This window comes from Sciurus vulgaris, assembly GCF_902686455.1.
Source record: "Sciurus vulgaris genome assembly, chromosome: 4".
Classification (NCBI taxonomy): domain Eukaryota; kingdom Metazoa; phylum Chordata; class Mammalia; order Rodentia; family Sciuridae; genus Sciurus; species Sciurus vulgaris.
The window spans coordinates 105,821,236-105,842,441 of record NC_136464.1 but is presented as its reverse complement, the minus strand read 5'-3'; the positions used below and the strand labels follow the sequence as shown (position 1 = coordinate 105,842,441).

The 21,206-nt window shown below is 34.9% G+C and overlaps 2 protein-coding genes across 2 annotated transcripts in view; both read left to right on the top strand.

Annotated features, from left to right (window-relative positions):
- Nucleotides 1-13,195, top strand: part of LOC306658964 (uncharacterized protein) — a gene marked incomplete at its 3' end in the record, with an annotated part of 37,508 nt that extends 24,313 nt beyond the window's left edge. Inside the window, exons 13-15 of the mRNA XM_079136236.1 lie at nucleotides 9,507-9,558; nucleotides 9,655-9,806; nucleotides 13,187-13,195. Coding sequence (XP_078992362.1) covers nucleotides 9,507-9,558; nucleotides 9,655-9,806; nucleotides 13,187-13,195 — 213 coding nt within the window. The remainder of the gene's footprint in view (nucleotides 1-9,506; nucleotides 9,559-9,654; nucleotides 9,807-13,186) is intronic.
- The window catches only part of LOC306659161 (ankyrin repeat domain-containing protein 26-like), a 73,470-nt gene continuing 61,740 nt past the window's right edge, over nucleotides 9,477-21,206 (top strand). Inside the window, exons 1-2 of the mRNA XM_079136578.1 lie at nucleotides 9,477-9,558; nucleotides 9,655-9,806. The gene's annotated coding sequence lies outside the window, so the exon portion shown is untranslated. The remainder of the gene's footprint in view (nucleotides 9,559-9,654; nucleotides 9,807-21,206) is intronic.

Genomic DNA, 21,206 nt, shown 5'->3' with positions numbered 1-21,206 from the left:
TATGGTGGCTTCTTTCTAGTTTTTTGAGGAATCTCCATTTTGCTTATAGATATTATATGGATTTTTTTATTTAGATTTATTATACACAAATGGGATACCACTATCATTTCTCTGGTTGTACATGAAGTAGAGTCACATCATTTGTGCAATCATACATGTTCAGAGGGTAATGATGTTTGTCTCATTCTACTATCTTTCCTTCCCCTGACCCCTCCCCACCCCTCACTTTCCTCTATCCAATCCATCCTTCCCCTATTCTTTCCTTGCCCCTACCCCAGTTATGTATCATCATCCACTTATCAGAGAAATCATTCAGCCTTTGGTTTTTTGGAATTGGCTTATTTCACTTGGCGTATTATCCAACTCCATCCATTTACCTGCAAATGTCATAATTTCATTCTCCTTTATGGCTGAATAATATTCCATTGCATGTGTGTGTGTGTGTGTGTGTGTGTGTGTGTGTGTGTGTGTGTGTATATATATATATATATATATATATATCAGTTTCTTTATTCATTCACCAACTGAAGGGCATCTAGGTTGGTTTCACCTTCTAGCTATTGTGAATTGAGCTGCTATAAACATTGATGTAGCTGTGTCACTGCAGTATGCTGATTTTAAGTTTTTTGGGTATATGCCAAGGAGTGGGATAGCTGGGTCAAATGGTGGTTCCATTCCAAGTTTTCTGAGGAATCTCCATACTGCTTTCCAGAGTAGCTGCACCAATTTGCAACCCCACCAGCAATATATGAGTGTACCTTTTTCCCCACATCCTTGCCAACACCTATTGTTGCTTGTGTTCTTGACAATAGACATTCTAATTGGAGTGAGATAGAATCTTAGGGTGGTTTTGATTTGCATTTTTCTTATTACTAGAGATGTTGAACATTTTTCATATATCTGTTGATTGCTTGCAGATCTTCTTCTGCGAAGTGTCTGCTCATTTTCTTAGCCCATTTATCAACTGGGTTATTTGTAAACTTAGTGTAAAATTTTTTGAGTTCTTTATAGAGTCTGCAGATTAGTGCTCTGTCTGAGTTGCATGTGGCAAAGATCTTCTCCCACTCTTTAGGCTCTCTCTTCACATTGTTGATTGTTTCCTTTGCTGAGAAAAAAGCTTTTTAGTTTGTATCTATCCCATTTTATTAATTCCTGCTTTAATTTCTTGTGCTTTGGGAGTCATGTTAAGGAAGTTGGTTCTAAGTCAGCATGATGAAGATTTGAACCTACATTTTATTCTGTTAGGTGCAGGGTCTCTGGTCTAATTCCTAGGTCCTTGATCCATTTCGAGTTGAGTTTTGTGCAGAGTAAGAGATAGGGGTTTAGTTTCATTTTATTGCATATGGATTTCCAGTTTTCCCAGCACCATTTGTTGAAGAGGCTATCTTTTCTCCGTTATATGTTTTTGGCACCTTTGTCTAGAATGAGATGACTGTATTTATGTGGGTTTGTCTCTGTGTCCTCTATTCTGTACCATTGGTCTACCTATCTATTTTGGTGCCAATACCATGCCATTTTTGTTACTATTACTCTGTAGTATTGTTGAAGTTCTGGTATTGTGATACCACCTGCTTTACTCTTCCTGCTAAGGATTGCTTTGGCTATTCTGGGTCTCTTATTTTTTCAAGTGGTGGAGCTTTTTAGATCCTCTAAATATAGTATCATGTCATTGGCAAATAGTGATAGCTTGAGTTCTTCTTTTCCTACTTGTATTCCTTTAATTTCTTTGGTCTGTCAAATTGTTCTGTCTAGTGTTTCATGGATGATGCTGAATAGAAGTGGTGAAAGAGCTTCCCTGTCTTGTATTCTATCAAATCATAATGGAATAAAATTAGAAATCAATGATAAAATAAAAAACAAACTATTCCAACACCTGGAGATAAATATACACCAGGACCAGATGGATTCTCAGACAAGTTGTACAAGACCTTCAAAGAACTCTTTCCAATACTCCTCAAAGTATTCCATGAAACAGAATAAGAGGGAACCCTTCCAAACTCATTCTATGAAGCTAGTGTCACTCTGATACCAAAACCAAACAAACATAAAATGAGAAAAGAAAACCTTAGACCAATGTCCCTAATGAACATAGATGCAAAAGTTCTTAACAAAATTTTATCAAATCACATACAAAAGCACATTAAAAAGATAGTGCATCATGATCAAGTGGGTTTATCCCAGGGATGCAAGGTTGGTTCAGCATCTGGAAATCAATAAATGTAATTTGCCACATCAACAGACTTAAAATTAAGAATCACACAATTATTTCAATAGATGCAGAAAAAGCATTTGATAAAATACAGCACCTCTTCATACTCAAAACTCTAGAAAAAATAGGGATAATAGGAACATACCTCAATATTGTAAAGGCTATCTATGCTAAACCTATGACCAACATCATTCTTAATGGAGAAAAACAAGTATTCCCCCTAAAAACTGGAACAAGGCAGGGGTGCCCTCTTTCACCACTTCTGTTCAACATGTGTTTGAACTACTAGCCAGGTCACTTAGACAGATCAAGGAAATTAAAAGGATATGAGTAGGAAAAGAAGAACTCAAACTATCACTATTTGGGGATGACATGATTCTTTACTTAGAGGATCCAAAAAATTCCACCAGAAAACTTCTAGAACTCATAAATGAATTCAGCACAGTAACAAGATGTAAAATTAATACTCATAAATCTAATACATTTTTATCCATGAGTGATGAATCCTCTGAAAGAGAAATTAGGAAAACTACCCCATTCACAATAGTCTCAAAAAATAAAATAAAATACTTGGGAATCAATCTAGCAAAAGTAGTGAAAGACCAGTACAATGAGAACTACAGAACACTAAATAAAGAAATTAGAGAAAACCTTAGAAGATGAAAAGATCTCCCATGTTCTTGGATAGGCAGAATTAATATTGTCAAAATGGCCACAATACCAAAAGCACTATACAAATTCAATGCAATTTCAATTAAAATTCCACTGAAATAGATAAATAGAAATAAATAAAGCAATCATGAAATTTATATGGATATTCTTCATGGTTGCCATCCTAACTGAAGAGAGGAAATCTCTGAGTAGTTTTGATTTACATTTAACATGATTGCTAGATATTTTGAACATTTTTTTCCTATGTATTTGGTCATTTGTGTTTTTTCTTTTGAGAAATGTCTGTTTGTTTCTAATTAATTGGGTTAATTTTATTTATAATGTCAATTGGGTTAATTGTATTTATGATGTTAAATATTTGAATTATTTATATATTATTGTTATTAATGCACTCTCAGAGAAGTAGTGGACCAAGATTTTCTCTTGTTCTGAATATTCTGTCTTCATGCTCTTTATCATTTCCCTTGCAGTCAGTCCCTTTAAAATAGAAGTTGACTTTTCCCACACATTTCTGGCACTTGTGTTCAAGAATCAGATTACTGCAATCAAGAGGATTTGTGTCTGTATCTTCAGTTACTTCTGGTTTGTGTTTCTGTTTTAGTGCCAGCATCATGCTATTTTCCTATTGCTCTGTGTTATGCTTTGAAATTGGGTATTGTGATACCTTCTGCATTGCTCTTATGTATCAGTTTTCCTTAGTCTATTTCTGGTCTGTTTTTCATCCATATGGATTTCAGGATATTTTTTTCCTTTTGCCTGAAGAATATCATTGAAGGTTTGATAGTATTGCATAAAATCTGTGAACCACTTTCTGTACATGTATACCTTCCCCATATTAAGTTGCCTTTTTATGAATATAAGAGGTATTTGTATTGTCTTTTTCAATTTTGTTTTTAATCATTCTGGGATTTTGCTTGCATGGTTATACCACCATCTTGGTTTGGGTTATTCCTATGTATAATTTTTCTTCTATTGTGGGTTCAGTTATTCAGATTCAATTCTCATTTGGGTTGTTTTTATTGTGTAGATATATTATTTATATTTTTATGTTGATTTTGTTTTCAGCTACTTTACTAAATTTTTATCTCATCTTAAATTTTTCTGGTGGAGTCTTTAGGATTTTCTCAAAGAGGATCAGATATTCTGTATGTAAATAGGGATAATTTGACTTCTTATTTTTATTTCCTTTCCTTGTCTAATTGCTTTGACTAAAACTCCAGATGCTATTTTGGGCAGGAGTGGTGAGCATGCACATCTTTTACATGTTTCTGTTTTTAGAGGAAGTGCTTTCAATTTTTTACCAGTGTATGATTGACTTTGGATTTGGCATACATTGCCTTTGTAATACTATAGAAAGTTCCTGCAGTTCCTAGTTTCTTAAGACTTTTCTCATGAAGGACTTGAATTTTTTCAAAGTTTTTTTTTTCTACTTCTATTGAGATGATCATGAGATTTTTTTTTTTTTTTTTATTTGGGGGGGGGGGGTGCTGGAGTTCGAACCCAGGGCCTTGTGCTTACAAGGCAAGCACTCTACCAACTGAGCTATCTCCCCAGCCCCATGAGATTTTTCTTCCATGTTTCTCTTTGTGGTGAACTGCATTTATTGAATTGCATTTGTTGAATCATCCTTAAATTTTTGGAATTAAATCAATATTATGATGTTATGTGATCATTTAAATGTGTTGTTGAAATTGCTTTCCAGTATTTCTTGAGGGTTTTTGCAAATATGTTTCTCAGCAATATTATTAAATAAGTTTCTTTGTTAGTTTTTTTCTTATGAAGTTTTCATCTAAGGATGACATTGGCTTCAAAGAATGTGTTTGACAGTTTCCTCCATTTTCTATTCCATGTAGTTTTGTGAGAAGCATCAGTGTTAGTTCTCATTTGAAGGTCTGGCAAAATTCTGCCATGAATGTGTCTGGCTTCTGTTTTTGGAATGCTTTTCATTAGTTCTTAAATATAGTGTCATGCTATTGGTCTGTTTAGCTTTCCTGTATCTTCTTGATTCAATTTGTAGGTCATATATGTGTAGAACTTTAACCATTCCTTCTATATTTTCTAATTTTTATAATGTAAATCATCCTGATGGGCCTCTGGATTTCTCACTTATTGGCATTTCACTTTTCAAAACAGTCCTTAATTGCAAACTGGATTTCAGAAAGGTGTCTAAGATCTACTTCTTTTGTATATAAATTTAATGATTTGTATCTTCTGTCTTAACCTTAGTTTGGTTCAGGATTTATTGATCTTGTTTATCTTTTCAAATTCCCAACTCTTTGTTTTATTTATCCTTTGTATTGTTCAATCATTTTCCATTTCATTAATCTTTGCACTAATACTTACCATTTCTTTCATTCTTCTGAATTTGGAGTTGGATTGTTCTTGTTTCCCTAAGACCTGCAGAATCATCTATAGGTTATTTAGTTGAGATCCCTCTGATTTTTTCAAGTTATGTAGCCATATTTAAAATTTCCTTCTTAGCATTCCACAGATTCTGGAATGTGTTTCTCTTTTCAGTTGATTCTAAGGGTCTTTTAATACTTCCCCTGATTTCTTTGGTGACTCGTTGATCATGCAAAAGTGTATTACTCATTCTATAATCGCTTGTACTGTTAATTTTTTTTTCATAATGTGGTTTTCAAATTTTATTTTATTATGATTAGATAATATATAAGGAATTATTTTGATTGTTTTGTGGATTTGCTAAGAGCAGTATTTATGGCCCAAAAGAGAGTTTTAGAGAACTCTATGAAAAGAATGAATATTCTATTGTCCAAGGAAAAATTCCATAGATATCTTAAGGCTTGTATGATCAAATTACAGTTGAACACTCTAGGAACGGTTGATTTTTTTCTAGAGGACACAGATATTGGTGAGAGCTGTATATTGAAGTGACCCACTCTGATTTACTGGGACCATCCCTTTACTTTGAGCAGTTTTTGTTTCCAAATTGGGGGCACTGGTGTTCAGGGTACAAATATTTGCAGGCATTTAAACTTCATGTTGCAGTATTCCTTTTGCCTTTTATAGGTAGTGATCTTCCTTTGTCATTTCTGTCTCATGGTAGTTTGAAGTCTTTAGGCAAATATGAGAGATACTGCTTCTTGCATTTGGCTTCCATTTGTATAAAATGGAAATACCATTTTCATCCTTTCATTCTGTGAGTCTCTTTGAATGTGATGGGTGTTTCCTGCAGATAAGATACATTTGGGTCTTAATTTTTTCATTCTGCATTCCACTTATTGTCTTTTAATTGTCCAAGGAAGTGTGCGTATAATCACTGTGAGTGGTATAGAGGTATGTGTTTCTTCAAGTCATTATGCTTAATTTTCACAATTGGATTCACTCATAATTCACATTTGTTTTCTTACTCTAGTGATCTTTCTTCTTTCACATGTTGTATTACCTCATTTTAATCTTACTCTTTTAAATTAGGATACTTTTGAGTGTCTTTAGCTCTGCTGCATTAGTGGTCATGAATTATTTTAGTTTACTCTTTATGCAATTGATTTATGGGTGTTAATTTTGAATCCTGCAAGTTCCCTCATTTGTTCATGATTTCTGGAATTTTTCTGGTGCAAATTTTATGGTCTTCTAAATAGAGGATCCTGTTGTCATTTCAACAGAGCCTGTTTTAGCTCTTCTTTTCCTGTATGAATCTATTTTGTTTGTCTCTTTTCCAAACAGCTGTCGCTAGAGTGGCAAGGACTGTTGAACAGAAACAGTGAAAGGGGGTCTCTCTGTCTTATTACAACTTCTAGAGGGATTCATTCATTCAGTTGTTCTCCATTCTGATTGATGTTACCCTTGGCTTTAAAATGTTGCCCTTCCCTTTTATGATATGCAGTATGTATTACTCTCCATTGTTTTTCCTGTGTTTTGAACCTATATTTTGTCAATTGGGGGCACTGATGATTATCTCTATTGAGATAATCATGTGATTCTTTATGTGTATTGATGTGGTGAATTACATGTATTTATTTCCAAAAGTTGAACCAATCTTGCATCCCAGGATGAAACTCAGTTTATCATGGTGAGCATTTTTAACTTGTAAATTTTTTTATATGTTGTAATCTGTCATACGTGCCAGTAGAATACATTTTTACATTTTGATAGTTCATACATAAGTAGAGTGTAATCTCTCATTTTTCTGATTATATATATTGTAGAATCACATTCATGTAGTCATATATGTAAATGAGATAATAATATGTTTTAATCTACATCATTCTACCCACATACCCTTCCCCTCCCTTCACTCCCCTGTACCTAATATAGTAACTCCGATCTTCCCTTTCCTCCCCCAACTCATTGTGAATTAGCATTCACATATCAGAGAAAACATTTTGCCTTTGCTTTTCTGGGTTTGGCTTATTTCACTTAGCATGATATATTCTCTAAGTCCATCCATTTACCAGCAAATGCCACAATTTCATTCTTATATTCCATTGTATGTATATTCCACATGTTCTTTATGCACTCATCTCTTGAAGGGCATCAAGTTTGGTTCCATAGTTGAGCTGTTGTGAATTGAGATACTATAAACATTGATGTGACTGTGTCATGGCTGTATGTTGATTTTAACTCCTTTGGGTGTAAACCGAGGAGTGGGATAACTGGGTCAAATGGTGGTTCCATCCCAAGTTTTTTTTTTTTTTTTTTTTAAATTTGAAATTCAGATAACTTTATTTAAATCAAAAAAAAATTCTTAAAACTGCATTTAAAGTCAAGACCCTTTTGTTATAAAAATCACCAGAAGTATTTCTAAGTAAGGCAAAAGTATTTCTAGGTTAACAAAGACCAGATTTTACTTTGGATTTTATTTTTAAGCTGTAGAGAATGAAGGGGGGGAAAATAGGTTATTTACAGAAAACATTATCTACATATGTACTCAGTTACAAATTTGGTGACAGAAAAGACTTTCAGTACATGATGGCATCTCAGAAGCAGTTCTCAAAGAGCTTAGTTTTATTTCCTCAGATTTTAAAAATGCCTAAGATCCTTCTTCATCCTCAATCTTGGGAGCCAAATAATACTTTAAATGTCCCATGTCAGCAATTTTATACTCTACAACGAGGGGTACATCTGCAGACATACTGAGTGTTACTGTGGGAGAGAGTGGAGTGGCTTTTGTAAAGAAGTTCAGGTACCTCAGTGCAAAAGTTAGCTGAACTGGCTCATTCATCTCTATGGTAACAGCTTCCTCCTCTTTATTGACATTACTCGTTTGTGACAACTTAATGTTTCCATTTCCAAGTTCTCCACTTGCAGAAAATTTCACTCCATCTTTTGCACAGGATATTACAACCCAAGTTTTTGGAGTACTTTCTATATTGCTTTCCATAATGGTTGCACCATTTTGCAATCCCAGCAATGTATAAGTGTACCATTTTCCTCACATTCTTGCCAACATTTATTGTTGCTTTTTTTCTTGATAATTGCCATTCTCATTAAAGTGAGATAAAATCTTAGAGTAGTTTTGATTTGAATTTCTTATCTTTCTAATGTGTTTTGTTATAATGAGATGAACCAGTATTTGATTAAGAATGATTGCATTTATGTTTAACAGGATCATTTCTTTCATTGATTTGTCTGTGTCTAGATTAGGAATCAGGGTGATCCTAGCTTTACAGAGTGAATTTGGAAGGGTCCCCTCCTTTTGTTTTCCATGGAATAGTTTGAAGAGGTTTGAGGTTAGTTCTTCACTGAAGGTGGGCTTGAACTGGGCTGAGCTTCCATGGGGTCCCATGCTGTGTTGGTAGGCTTTTGATAGTACCTTGAATTTCATTGTTTGAAATTTATCTGCTTAAATTTTCTATGTCCTCTAGGTTAATTTAGGTAGGTAATCTTTCTCTAGAAATTTGTCAATGTCTTCAAGATTTTCTATTTGATAGGAGTATAAATGTTCAAAATAGTTTCTGATTACCCTTTTATTTCAATGTTGTCCCTGCTGATATTTCTTTTTAAGTCACAAATTTTAGAAATTTGAGTTTTTTACTTCTTTGTCTGGTGAGCCCAGCCAAGGGTTTATGAATTTTATTTTATTTTTTTTTCAAAGAACCATTTTTTTCTATCATTCCTTTGAATTTTTTTTGTTTCCATTTCATTGATTTTGGTTCTGATTTTAATTACTTCCTGCCATGTGCTTCTTTTAATGTTGATTTGTCACATATTTTCCAGGGTCTTCAGATGCAATGTTAGGTTATTTATTTGGAGACTTTCTATCCTTTTAATGAATGAAATCAGTGCTATGAACTTTCCTCTGAGAACCACCTTCAGAGTGACTCAGGGATTTGGATATGTGGTATGATTATACTTATTTAATTTAAGTTTTTTATATTTCATCCATGATTTCTTCTGGTATTCATTAGTCATTCAGCAGTGTATTATTTAGTTTAGAGGTTCAATGTAGTAGCTTCTATTTTTTATTATATTGTTGATTTCTGGTTTCATTCTATTATAACCTGATGGTATGCAAGGCCTTACCTCTAAGTTTTTAGATGTAGTAAGCATTTCCTTGTGGTCTAAAATGTGGTCTGTTTTACAAAATGATCTGTGTACTGGTGTGAAGAAAGTGTACTACATGCTTTCTCATTACACTTGTCATGTTCTTTTTCTCTTCTAGAATGTTCATGAAGTAGAAGTATGTGAAAATTTCCCACAGTTCAGGAATGATGGTAATATTTTTGAAGACTGCTCATTGTTGTGCTATTTGTTGACTTGAAATTACGGAGAGTTTCACGTATATTTTACTTTTTTTATTACCATAAAAGCAAAATGTGTCTCTAAGCGACAAGAAAATCGAGCCTTGCATGACAACAATAATTCTGAAAGTGAAGCGGAACACGTGGTTTCAGCCCTTCGTGCTAGACACATCAAAGTAAAGACCTTGCATGAGACTTCTCTGTCCTCACTTGACCCAAACGTAAGGCACCTTGGAATACTTTTTTCCCACTCCCTTTCTAACATATCTTCCATATCCTTATATAATGTTGACAGTAATCCTAGAAAGAAATATAAGAAGTGAAGAAATATAATAGTGAAGTTAAAGATAGCAGGAACTATCAATTAGATTCTTCCAAAAGAGTTGAAATTCATTTTAATTAAGAAGCAAAAGACAATATAATTCTCACTTCTTTTAAATTCATTGAGTATTTATATATCTCTGATGTGAATAGGTAAGTGAATGGAATCTGGAATTAGTGAAGATCTTTCCAATGTGACATTTAAGCTGACAAGTGAAGGAAGGGAAGCAACCAGTCACATAAATGTCTAGGGGAAGAACATTCTGGACAGACAGAACATTTTCTAGCATTCCTCTCCTGAGATTCTGGAGTGAATGGGAAAACGGTGTGAGATAACATCACCACAAACATTTTATGATTTTAAGGTATAGAAATACATGTAAATATATTATTTTATATTATTTATTTAATCTTAGGACTAATAAATTAGAGACTGCAGAGCATGAAGACTGTCAAAGTATTTGATCAGTATATATACTTCTTTACAGAATACCAGATTTCACTGGTTTATATATGCACATGGGTATAACTTAGTTTCAAGAATGTGACTCCCTAAACATAGCCCTACCATTCCCTCTTCTTTCTGTCTATTCATCTACCTTCCCACTACTGGTCTTCTTTCAACTTTCTTGATGAACATTTCCCCGTGTGACATGTTTCCTCCTGAGCCTTCCTTACTTTATGTAACATGATACTGTCTAGTTACATACTTTTTCCTGCACATGAAAAAATTTTTATGACTGAATAATAATCCATTGTGTGTATGTGGACTATATTTTTCTAGTATATGGGGGAGCCATATAGCTGGGTCATATGATATTTCTATTTTTATTTTTATGAGTAACCTTCATCCTGATTCCAAAAGTAAATGTAATAATATGCATCCCACCAATAATGTTGAAGAATTCCTATTCCCACTTCCTCATCAGTGTTTATTAGTTATATTATTGAATATTTCATTTCCAAATGGGGTAAGATGGACTTCCATTTGAGTTTAGATTGCATGTCTCTGATGGCTAAAGACAGTGAATATGACTTCATGTAAGACATGACTGAATATACATTTTCCTTTGTGAACTCTCTGCTCATGTGCCATTGCTTAAATGGGTTGTTTTTCCAGTGCTGTTTTTTTTGTTTGTTTATACATTTAGTATTCTAATCATCTGAGTAGCAAGAAACATCTCCTGTTCTCTACACTTTCTTCTCACTCAGTAGTTGTTTCCTTTTCTCTTCAGAAGATATTATTTTGCTGCACTCCACCTTGGTATTATTTCCTCAGTTATATTCCTCTTCATAAAGACTTAGTCTATACCTATATGTTGAGGTGTTTTGCCTACATTTCCTGCAAGGATTTGTAATATTTCTATTCTTACACCTAGGTTTTCTATCCCTTTGATAGTGATGTCTTGTGTATGGGGAGCAATAGAGGTCTAGTTTCGTTCTTCTGCATTTGGATATCCAGTTGATCCATTGCCATTTGTTTTGCTTTTGTAGTGCATTAGACTTGCACATAAGAGTTGGATTCATTTTGATACTGTCAGTCATGTATGTTATTTACACCATTTCTGACCCTGGTTCCCAGCTTCCCTTTCCCTCTTCCCTCACCTTCCTCTTCTCTACTGGTCTACTTTCAACTCCTTTGTTTATTAATTGTAAATTGGTGCTTTATAGATATACCTGAAGGTGGAATTCAATGTGATATTTTTATGCATGCAAATAGAGTGTGTCACAATCATTCCACATTCCCTCATCCTCTTCCCTCCCCATCAATCTTCTTCTGCTCCACTAACTTTCCCTTTTATGCCATGATATCTATCCCCGCTTTGTCCCTTTTAGGTTAAGAGAGAAAACATTTCAACACCAATTTTTTCATAGGAGTTATTTCATTTAGCACAATATTCTTCTGTTCCATCCATTTATTGGCAAAGGGCAAAATTTCATTCTTTTAAGGCAAAGTAAAAGTTCTTCATGTATATATACTACATTTTATAATTCATTGATCATATCTTGTCTACCATGATTTGTTTGGGTACAGACATAGATGTACTTGTATCTCTTTTAGTCTGCTGATTTTACAGCCTTTGGACATATACCCAGGAGTAGAATAGCTGGATCATATGGTAGTTCCATTTTAGGTTTTTGAGGAATCTCCATATTGCTTCCCAGGGTGGTTGCACTAATTTGTTATCCCACCAAGACAGAGTTTCCTTTTTTCCCTACATCCTCACCAACATTTGTTGTTTGGTTGGTTGCCGTCCTAACTGAAGAGAGAGAGGAAATCTCTTAGTAGTTTTGATTCGCTTTAATGTGATTTCTAGGGTTTTCAAACATTTGTTTTTCAAATATATTTGACCATTCATGTTCTTTTGAAAAATACATTTAGTTCTAATTAATTTTGTTAATTTTATTTATGATGTTAAGTGTTTTGAGTTCTTATATATTCTTGTTTTTAATGCCCTGAGGATTATGAAAGAAAGCTATTCTCCTATTCTGTAGATTCTCTTTTTATGAACTTTATCTTTCCTTTACTGAGAACAACTTAAAAAAATAAAGCTGCGTTTTCCCGCATATATATTTTTGACTCTTGTGTCCAAGAGTCAGATGACTGCAGCCAAGAGGGTTTGTGTCTGTATCGTCAGTCACTTCTGGTTTGTGTCTGTTTTAATGCTAGCATCATGCTATTTTCCCAACTATTGCTCTGTGTTTTGCTTTGAAATTGGGTATGGTGATGCCTTCTTCTTTGCTCTTATGTCTCAGGTTTATTTAGTCTATTTTTTATCTTTTTTCATCCATATGGATTTCAGAATAATTTTTTCCCATTGTATGAGGAGAATCATTGGGTTCAATAGGAATTGCAGTGATCCAATTTGTGAATGTGGATATTTTACCAATGCTAAGTCTGCCTTTTTATAAATAATAGATGTCTCCCTATCCTCTTGTGTCTTCTTTAATTTTGTTTTCATCATTTTTTAATTTTGTTTGAATAGTTGTATCACTTCCATGATTTGGTTTATTGCTATGTATATATTTTTTTCTCTTGTGAGTGGAGTTGTTATCCTTATTTTGTTCTCAGTGGGGTTGTTTTTATTGTACAGATACATAATTTATATTTTTATGTTGATTTTTTTTCAGCTACTTTAGTAAATTTGTTTATGCTACCGTAGGATGTTCTAAATGAGGATGTGATATACAGTAAATAGAGATAATTTGTCTTCTTACTTTGTATTTCCTTCCATTGTCTAATTGCTCTGACTAAAATTTTCAATGCTGTTTTTTATAGGAGTGGTGAGCATGCACATCTTTCAGTTGTTTCTCATTTCAGAGGAAATGGTTTCACATTTTCACCAGTCTGCCATTGGTGTTAATTAGGCTTACACAGCTTGTGTAATACTATAGTAAGATCCTGCTGTCCCCAGTTTCTTAAGACTTTTCTTATAAATAATCATTGAATCTTTTTTTTAATTTCTATTATAGACAAATGGGACATATGTTGTTTCTGTTTGTACATGAAGTAAAGGCATACCATTTGTGTAATCATACATCTACACCAGGTAATGGTGTTTGATTCATTCTGTTATTTTTTTCCTTACCCCACCCCTCCCACCCCTCTTTTCCCTCTGTACAGTCCCTCCTTCCTCCATCTTGCCCGTCTCCCACACTCCATTATGTGTCATCATCCACTTATCCGTGAGATCATTCATCCTTTGGGTTTTTGAGATTGGCTTATCTCATTTAGCATGATATTCTCCAATTTCATTCATTTGCCTGCAAATGCCATAATTTTATTATTCTTTATAGTTGAGTAATATTCCATTGTGTGTGTGTGTGTGTGTGTGTGTGTGTGTGTGTATATATATCACAGATTCTTTATCCATTCATCCATTGAAGGACATCTAGGTTGGTTCCAAATCTGGCTATTGTGAATAGAGCAGCTATAAACATTGATGTGGCTGTATATCTGTACTATGCTAATTTTAAGTCCTTTGAGTATAACCCAAGGAGTGGGAGAGCTGGGTCAAATAGTGGTTTCATTTCAAGCTTTCTGAGGAATCTCCACACTGCTTTCCAGAGTGACTGCACTAATTTGCAATCCACCAGCAATGTATGAGTGTACCTTTTTCCCCACATCCTCGCCAACACCGATTGTTGCTTGTATTCTTGATAATCACCATTCTAATTGGGGTGAGATGAAATCTTAGAGTAGTTTTGATTTACATTTCTCTTATTACTAAAGATGTTGAACATTTTTTCATATATATGTTGATTGCTTGTAGATCGTCTTCTGTGAAGTGTCTGTTCATTTCCATAGCCCATTTGTTGATTGGATTATTTGTATTCTTGGTGTAGAGTTTTTTGAGTTCTTTATATATTCTGGAAATTAGTGTTTTATCTGAAGTATGGGTGGCAAAGATTTTCTCCCACTCTGTAAGTTCTCTCTTCGCATTGCTGATAGTTTCCTTTGCTGAGAGAAAGTTTTTAGTTTGAATCTATCCCAGTTATTGATTCCTGCTTTTATTTCTTGTGCTATGGGAGTCCTGTTAAGGAAGTCTGATCCTAAGCCGACATGTTGAAGATTTGGACCTACTTTTTCTTCTATAAGATGGAGGGTCTCTGGTCTGATTCTGAGGTCCTTGATCCATTTTGAGTTGAGTTTTGTGCAGGGTGAGAGATAGGGGTTTAGTTTCATTCTTCTGCATATGGATTTCCAGTTTTCCCAGCACCATTTGTTGAAGAGGCTATCTTTTCTCCATTGCATATTTTTGGCCCATTTGTCTAGTATGAGAAAATTGTATTTATTTCAGTTTGTGTCCATGTCCTCTATTCTGTACCATTGATCTGCCTGTCTATTTTGGAACCAATACCATGCCGTTTTTGTTTCTATTGCTTTGTAGTATAGTTGAAGTTCTTGTATTGCAATATCCCCTGCTTCACTCTTCCTGCTAAGGATTGCTTTAGCTATTCTGGGTTTCTTATTCTTCCAGATGAATTTCATAATTGCTTGCTCTATTTCTGTAAGGTACATCATTGGAATTTTAATTGGAATTGTATTGAATCTGTATAGCACTTTTGGTAGTATGGCCATTATGACAATATTAATTCTGCCTATCCAAGAACATGGGAGATCTTTCCCTCTTCTAAGGTCTTCCTCAATTTCTTTCTTCAATGTTTTGTAGTTTTCATTGTAGAGATCTTTTACCTCTTTGGTTAGATTGATTCCCAAGTATTTTATATTTTTTGAAGCTATCGTAAATGGAGTTGTTTCCCTCATTTCCCTTTCAGATGTTTCATCGCTGTGTATAAAAATGCTTTAGATTTATGTGTGTTGATGTTATAGCCTGCTATTTTGCTGAATTCATTGATGAGGTCTAGAAGTTTTCTGGAGGAGTTTTGTGGTTCCTCTAAATATAGAATCATGTCATCAGCAAATAGTGACAGCTTGAGTTCCTCTTTTCCTATTCATCTCCCTTTAATTTCTTTAGTCTGTCTAATTGCTCTGGCTAGTTTCAAGGACAATGTTGAATAGAAGTGGTGAAAGAGGACATCCCTGTCTTATTCCTGTTTTTAAAGGGAATACTTTCAGTTTTTCTCCATTAAGAATAATGTTAGCCATAGGCTTAACATAAATAGCCTTTACAATGTTGTTATGTTCCTACTATCCCTATTTTTTCTAGTGTTTTGATCATGAAGGGGTGTTGTATTTTGTCGAACGTTTTTTCTGCGTCAAATGAAATAACCACATGATTCTTATCCTTAAGTCTATTGACATGATGGATTACATTTATTGATTTACGGATGTTAAACCATCCTCGCGTTCCAGGGATGAACTCCACTTGATTGTGGTGCACAATTTCCTTAATATGTTTTTGGATACAGTTTGCCAGTATTTTGTTAAGACTCTTTGCATCTATATTCATCAAGCATATTGGTCTAAAATTTTCTTTCCTTGATGTGTCTTTGCCTGGTTTGGGTATGAGGGTGATATTAGCTTCATAGAATGAGTTTGGTAGGGTACCCTCCTTTTATATTTCCTAAAATACTTTGAGAAGTATTGGAATGAGTTCTTCTTTCAAGGTCTTGTAGAACTCGGCTGAGAATCCGTCTGGTCCTGGGCTTTTCTTGGATGGTAGGTTTTTAATGGCTTCTTCTATTTCATTGCTTGATATTGATCTGTTTAAATTGTGTATGTCCTCCTGTTCAGCTTGGGAGGAGCATATGTCTCTAGAAATTTGTCAGTGTCTTCGGTAGTTTCCATTTTGTTGGAATACAGATTTTCAAAGTAGCTTCTCATTGTGTTCTGTATCTCAGTGGTGTCTGTCGTGATATTTCCTTTTTCATCATGAATTTTAGTAATTTGAGTTTACTCTCTCCTCTTTGTTACTGTGGCTAAGGGTTTGTCCATTTTGTTTACTTTCTCAAGGAACCAACTTTTTGTTTTGTCAATTTTTTGAATTGTTTCTTTTGTTTCAATTTCATTGAATTCAGCTCTGATTTTAATTATTTCCTCTCTTCTACTACTTTTTCTGTTATTCTCTTCTTCTTTTTCTCAGGCTTTGAGCTGTAATGTTAGGTCTTTTAGCTGTTGACTTTTCATTCTTTTCTGGAATGCGCTCCATGCAGTGAATTCTCCTCTTAGTACTGCTTTCATAGTATCCCAGAGATTTTGATATGTTGTATCATCATTGTCATTGACCGCTAAGAATATTTTTAATCTCCTCCCTGATGTTTTCTGTTATCCATGTTTCATTTAATATCATATTATTTAGTCTCCAGGCATTGGAGAAATTTCTGTTTTCTATTTTGTCATCGATTTCTATTCTCAGTCCATTATGATCTGATAGAACACAAGGCAGTATCTCTATTTTTTTTTGCATTTCCTAAGGGCTGCTTTGTGGCATGACTTATGGTCTATTTTTGAGAAGGTTCCATGTGCTGCTGAGAAGAAAGTGAAGTTGCTTGTTGATGGATGGAACATTCTATATATGTCTATTAAGTCTAAGTTATTGATTGTGTTATTGAGTTCTATGGTTTCTTTGTTTGGTTTTTGATTGGAAGATCTATCTAGTGGTGACAGCGGTGTGTTAAAAGTCACCCAGAATTATTGCGTTGTGGTCTATTTGATTCCTGAAATTGAGAAGGATTTGTTTGATGTACAGGGATGCACCGTTGTTTGGGGCATAAATATTTACTATCGTTACGTCTTCCTGATTTATGGTTCCTTTAAGAAGTATGAAATGTCATTCTTTATCCCTTCTGACTCAATTTAGCTTGAAGTCTACTTTATCTGATATAAGGATGGAAACCCCTGCTTTTTTACTGAGTCCATGTGCATGGTAGGTTTTTTCCCATCCTTTCACCTTTAGTCTGTAGATGTCTTTTTCTATGAGATGAGTCTTGCAGGCAGCATATTGTTGGGTCTTTCTTTTTAATCCATTCTGCCAGTCTGTGTCTTTTGATTAATGAGTTTAGGCCATTAACATTCAGGGTTATTATTGAGATATGATTTGTATTCCCATTCATTTGGGCTTATTTTTGGTTTTTAACTTGGCTTGATTTCTGCTTTGAGTGGGTTTTTCTCTAAGGTAGTTCCTCCCTTTGCTGGCCTACATTTTTGTTTTTCATTTCCTCCTCATGGAATATTTTGTTGAGAACAATCTGTTGCGCAGGCTTTCTATTTGTAAATTCTTTTAACTTTTGTTTATCATGGAAGGATTTTATTTCATCTTCAAATCTGAAGGTTAGTTTTGCTGGTTTTAGGATTCTTGGTTGGCAACCATGTTCTTTCAGAGCTTGAAATATGTCATTCCAGGCCTTTCTAGCTTTTAGAGTCTGGGTTGAGAAGTCTGCTGCTATCCATATTGGTTTCCCCCTATATGTAATCTGATGCTTTTCTTTCGCGGCCTTTAAAATCCTATCTTTATTTTGAATATTAGGCATTTTGATTATAATGTGCCTTGGTGTGGATCTGTTGTGATTTTGTGCATTTGGTGTTCTGTAAGCCTCTTGTATTTGATTTTCCATTTCATTGTTCAGGTTTGGGAAATTTTCTGATATTATTTCATTGAATAGGTTGTTCATTCCTTTGGTTTGTATCTCTGTGCCTTCCTCAATCCCAAAGATTCCTAAATTTGGTCTTTTCATGATGTCCCATAGTTCTTGGAGATTCTGTTCATGATTTCTTACCATCTTCTCTGGGCAACTTTATTTTTAAGATTAAATATTTTGTCTTCATTGTCTAAGGTTCCGTCTTCCAAGTGGTCTAGTCTTTTGGTGATGCTTTCCACTGAGTATTTTTATTTGGTTTATTGTTTTCCTTCATTTCAAGGATTTCCATTTGTTTTTTTTGAGAATCTTTATCTCTTTGTTGAAATGGTCTTTTGCTTCCTGCAGTTGCTCTTTCAACTGCTTATTGGTATTATCATTCATTGCCTGCATTTGCTCTCTTATCTCATCCTTTGCTCCACGAATCATCTTAATCATGTATAAGCTGAAGTCCTTTTCTGACATTTCTTCCAACATACTGTCATTGGATTCTATTAATATAGAATCTAGATTTGTGTGGATCATTTTCTTCCCGTGTTTTTTCATGTTGTTCATGTATCTTCCCCTCTAGCAGGGCAGATCTGGGGAATTGCAGATTTCCTCCTATAGGCTTTTAGTGGCCCTATCGGTTTCCAAAACCTTTTCTTTAAGGGGAGATCAATATTAGCAGTGCCTGATTCAGACACTATGCAATCCTAGACCAAATAACCCCTATGAGGACATTAACAATATTGTCATAATAAACAGAAGGAGTTCAAATATTTTCTTCAGTATAACAAATAGATTTGCAATAAGGTCTGCAGTTTCTAATGGAGGACAAAGAGGATGCAGAGGGATGTAGGATTTAGCTGTTAATGGGATAAGAAAAGAATATACAGAAGTTCTAGATAATAGAAAAGGTGAGAGTATAATCAAAAGAAATTGGATGTTAGCATGCCAAAAGGGAGAAAGAGACTCTGAGGGAACAGGTATACAAAAGGAAAAGAGAGCAAGAAAAGTAAAGAAATAAAAACTTAAAATTGTTCAATACGGAGAAAAGAAATCTACACTATACCAGTCACATAGTATTGAATCCTCCAAGTCTTATGTAGTCTGATGCATGAGAGGTACCTGACAATGAGCTTCAGGTCTCCAGCAGGCTCTCAGGATGGGATTTGCCCCTCCTAAAGATCGGAGCTGTGGATTCCAGGATTATCCAAGATGGCCACTCCGACTTCCCAATGTGTTAGCAAATGGGGAGCTGCAGCTTGAGGTGTGGATGTGGTCGGCTAGAGGTCCTGGAGGCAGGTGCAGTTGGTTAGGCAGGGGTCGTGGAGGTCGGGTATGTTTGGTGTGGTTGCGGGATCCTGGAGGCCAGGTGCAATCAGTTGGTCTGGGAGTCCTGGTGGCAGGGAGCTTTCAGTCAATGTGAGGGCTCTGGAGGCAGGGAGTGATCAGTTGGGCTGAGTGATCCTGGAGCTGGGGCTCAGTCAGTCTGGCCAGGGTTCCTATGGGGCCTGCCTGTTGTCTCAAAATGGCAGCAGCCACATGTAATCAAACCTGCAGGTACTGTCACAGTGAACTTCTAGGCAACAGCAGGCAGCTGGCGCTCCATTGGCGGTTGGCGATCAGTTTGCTGACTGTCCTCCGACGATTGGGAGGTGAACCTTGGGAGGTGAGTGATGGATAGGTGTAAGGCAGGCGATGGACAGGCAAGAGGCAGGCAAATGGCAAATGGACAGGCAAGAGGCAGGCAAAATGTCTTTACCATTACCTCAGTTTCTCTGTTCAGACTGTTTGGCTTACTTAGACCATGCTGTCAGTGACTGCTGTCAGATAAGCTCTACACAGTTGAATCTTGATGTTTTCCATTCTGTATTCCACTTACTGTCTTTTAATTCATGAATGAAGCCCTCTTACATTCAGTATGAAAGGTAGAGTGGTATGTATGTCTTTGTGTCATTTTACCTTATTTTTTGTATTGGATTTGCTCATAATTCAAATTTGCCTGCCTTCTCTAGTGATATTTTTTTTCTTTCTCATGCTCTATTGTCTCATTTTCATCTTCTTTTACATATGGGGTTCTTTTGAGTACCTTCAGAAATGCTTCCTTAGTGGTCATGAACTGTTTTAATTTACTCTTATGCAATTGACTTATTGGTGTTAATTTTGTATCCTGCTAGTTTTCTGCATGTGTTCATGAGTTCTAGAATTTTTCTGGTGCAGTGTTTTGCTCTTCTACATAGAGAATCACATCACTAGGTTTAGTTCTTATTTCCCTATTTGAATCCTTTTTCTTTCTAGCCTAATAGCTCTGGCTAGAGTGATGAGGACTATGTTATACAGAAGTGGTCAAAGAGGGCATCCCTGTCTTGTTTCAATTTTTGGAAGAATGCTTTCAGTTTTCCTCCATTTAGATTTATGTGTGCCTTTGTTTTAGAGTAAATATCTTTTGAAATGTTGAGGAATGTTTTTACTGTCCCTTGTTTTTCTTGTGTTTTCAACTTTCATTTTGTCAAATGCTTTTCCTGAATCTATTGAAATAATCATGTGATTCTTATCATTATGTGTATTGATGTGGTGAATCACATCTATTGATTTCCATATGCTGAATCAACCATTTATCCCTGGGATGAAACCTACTTGATCATGGCGTGTTACCTTTTTAATGTGTTTTTGTATGAGATGTACCAGTATTTTATTCAGAATTTTTTTTTTTTTTCCAGAACTTTGGCCTGACATTTTCTTTCTTTGATGTGTGTTCATCTCATTTTGGAATCAGGGTGCTCCCAGCTTCATAAAATGAGTTTAGAAGGATCCTGTCCTTTTCTTTTCCGTAGAATATTTTGAAAAGTATTTATATTAGTTCTTCATGGAAGGTCTGGTTGAACTCAGCTGAGATTCCATTGGGTCCTGGGCTTTTCTTTGGGATGCTTTTGATAGTATCTTGAATTTCATTGTTTGAAATTGATCTGTCTAAATTTTCTATGTCTTCCAGGCTTAATTTTGGTAGATAATCTTTCTCTAGAAATTTGTCAGTATCTTCATGATTTTCTATTTGATTGGGTTATAAGTTTTCGAAATAGTTTTTTATTATTGTCTGTATTTTGATGTTGTCCATGGTGATATTTACCTTTAAGTCACATAATTTAGACAATTAAGCTTTTTCCTTCTTTCTCTGGTTAGTATGGCCAAGGGTTTGTCAACTTTATCATTTTTTTCCCCAAAGAATCAACTTTCGTGTATCATTGATTCATTTGAAACTTTTTTGTTTCCATTTC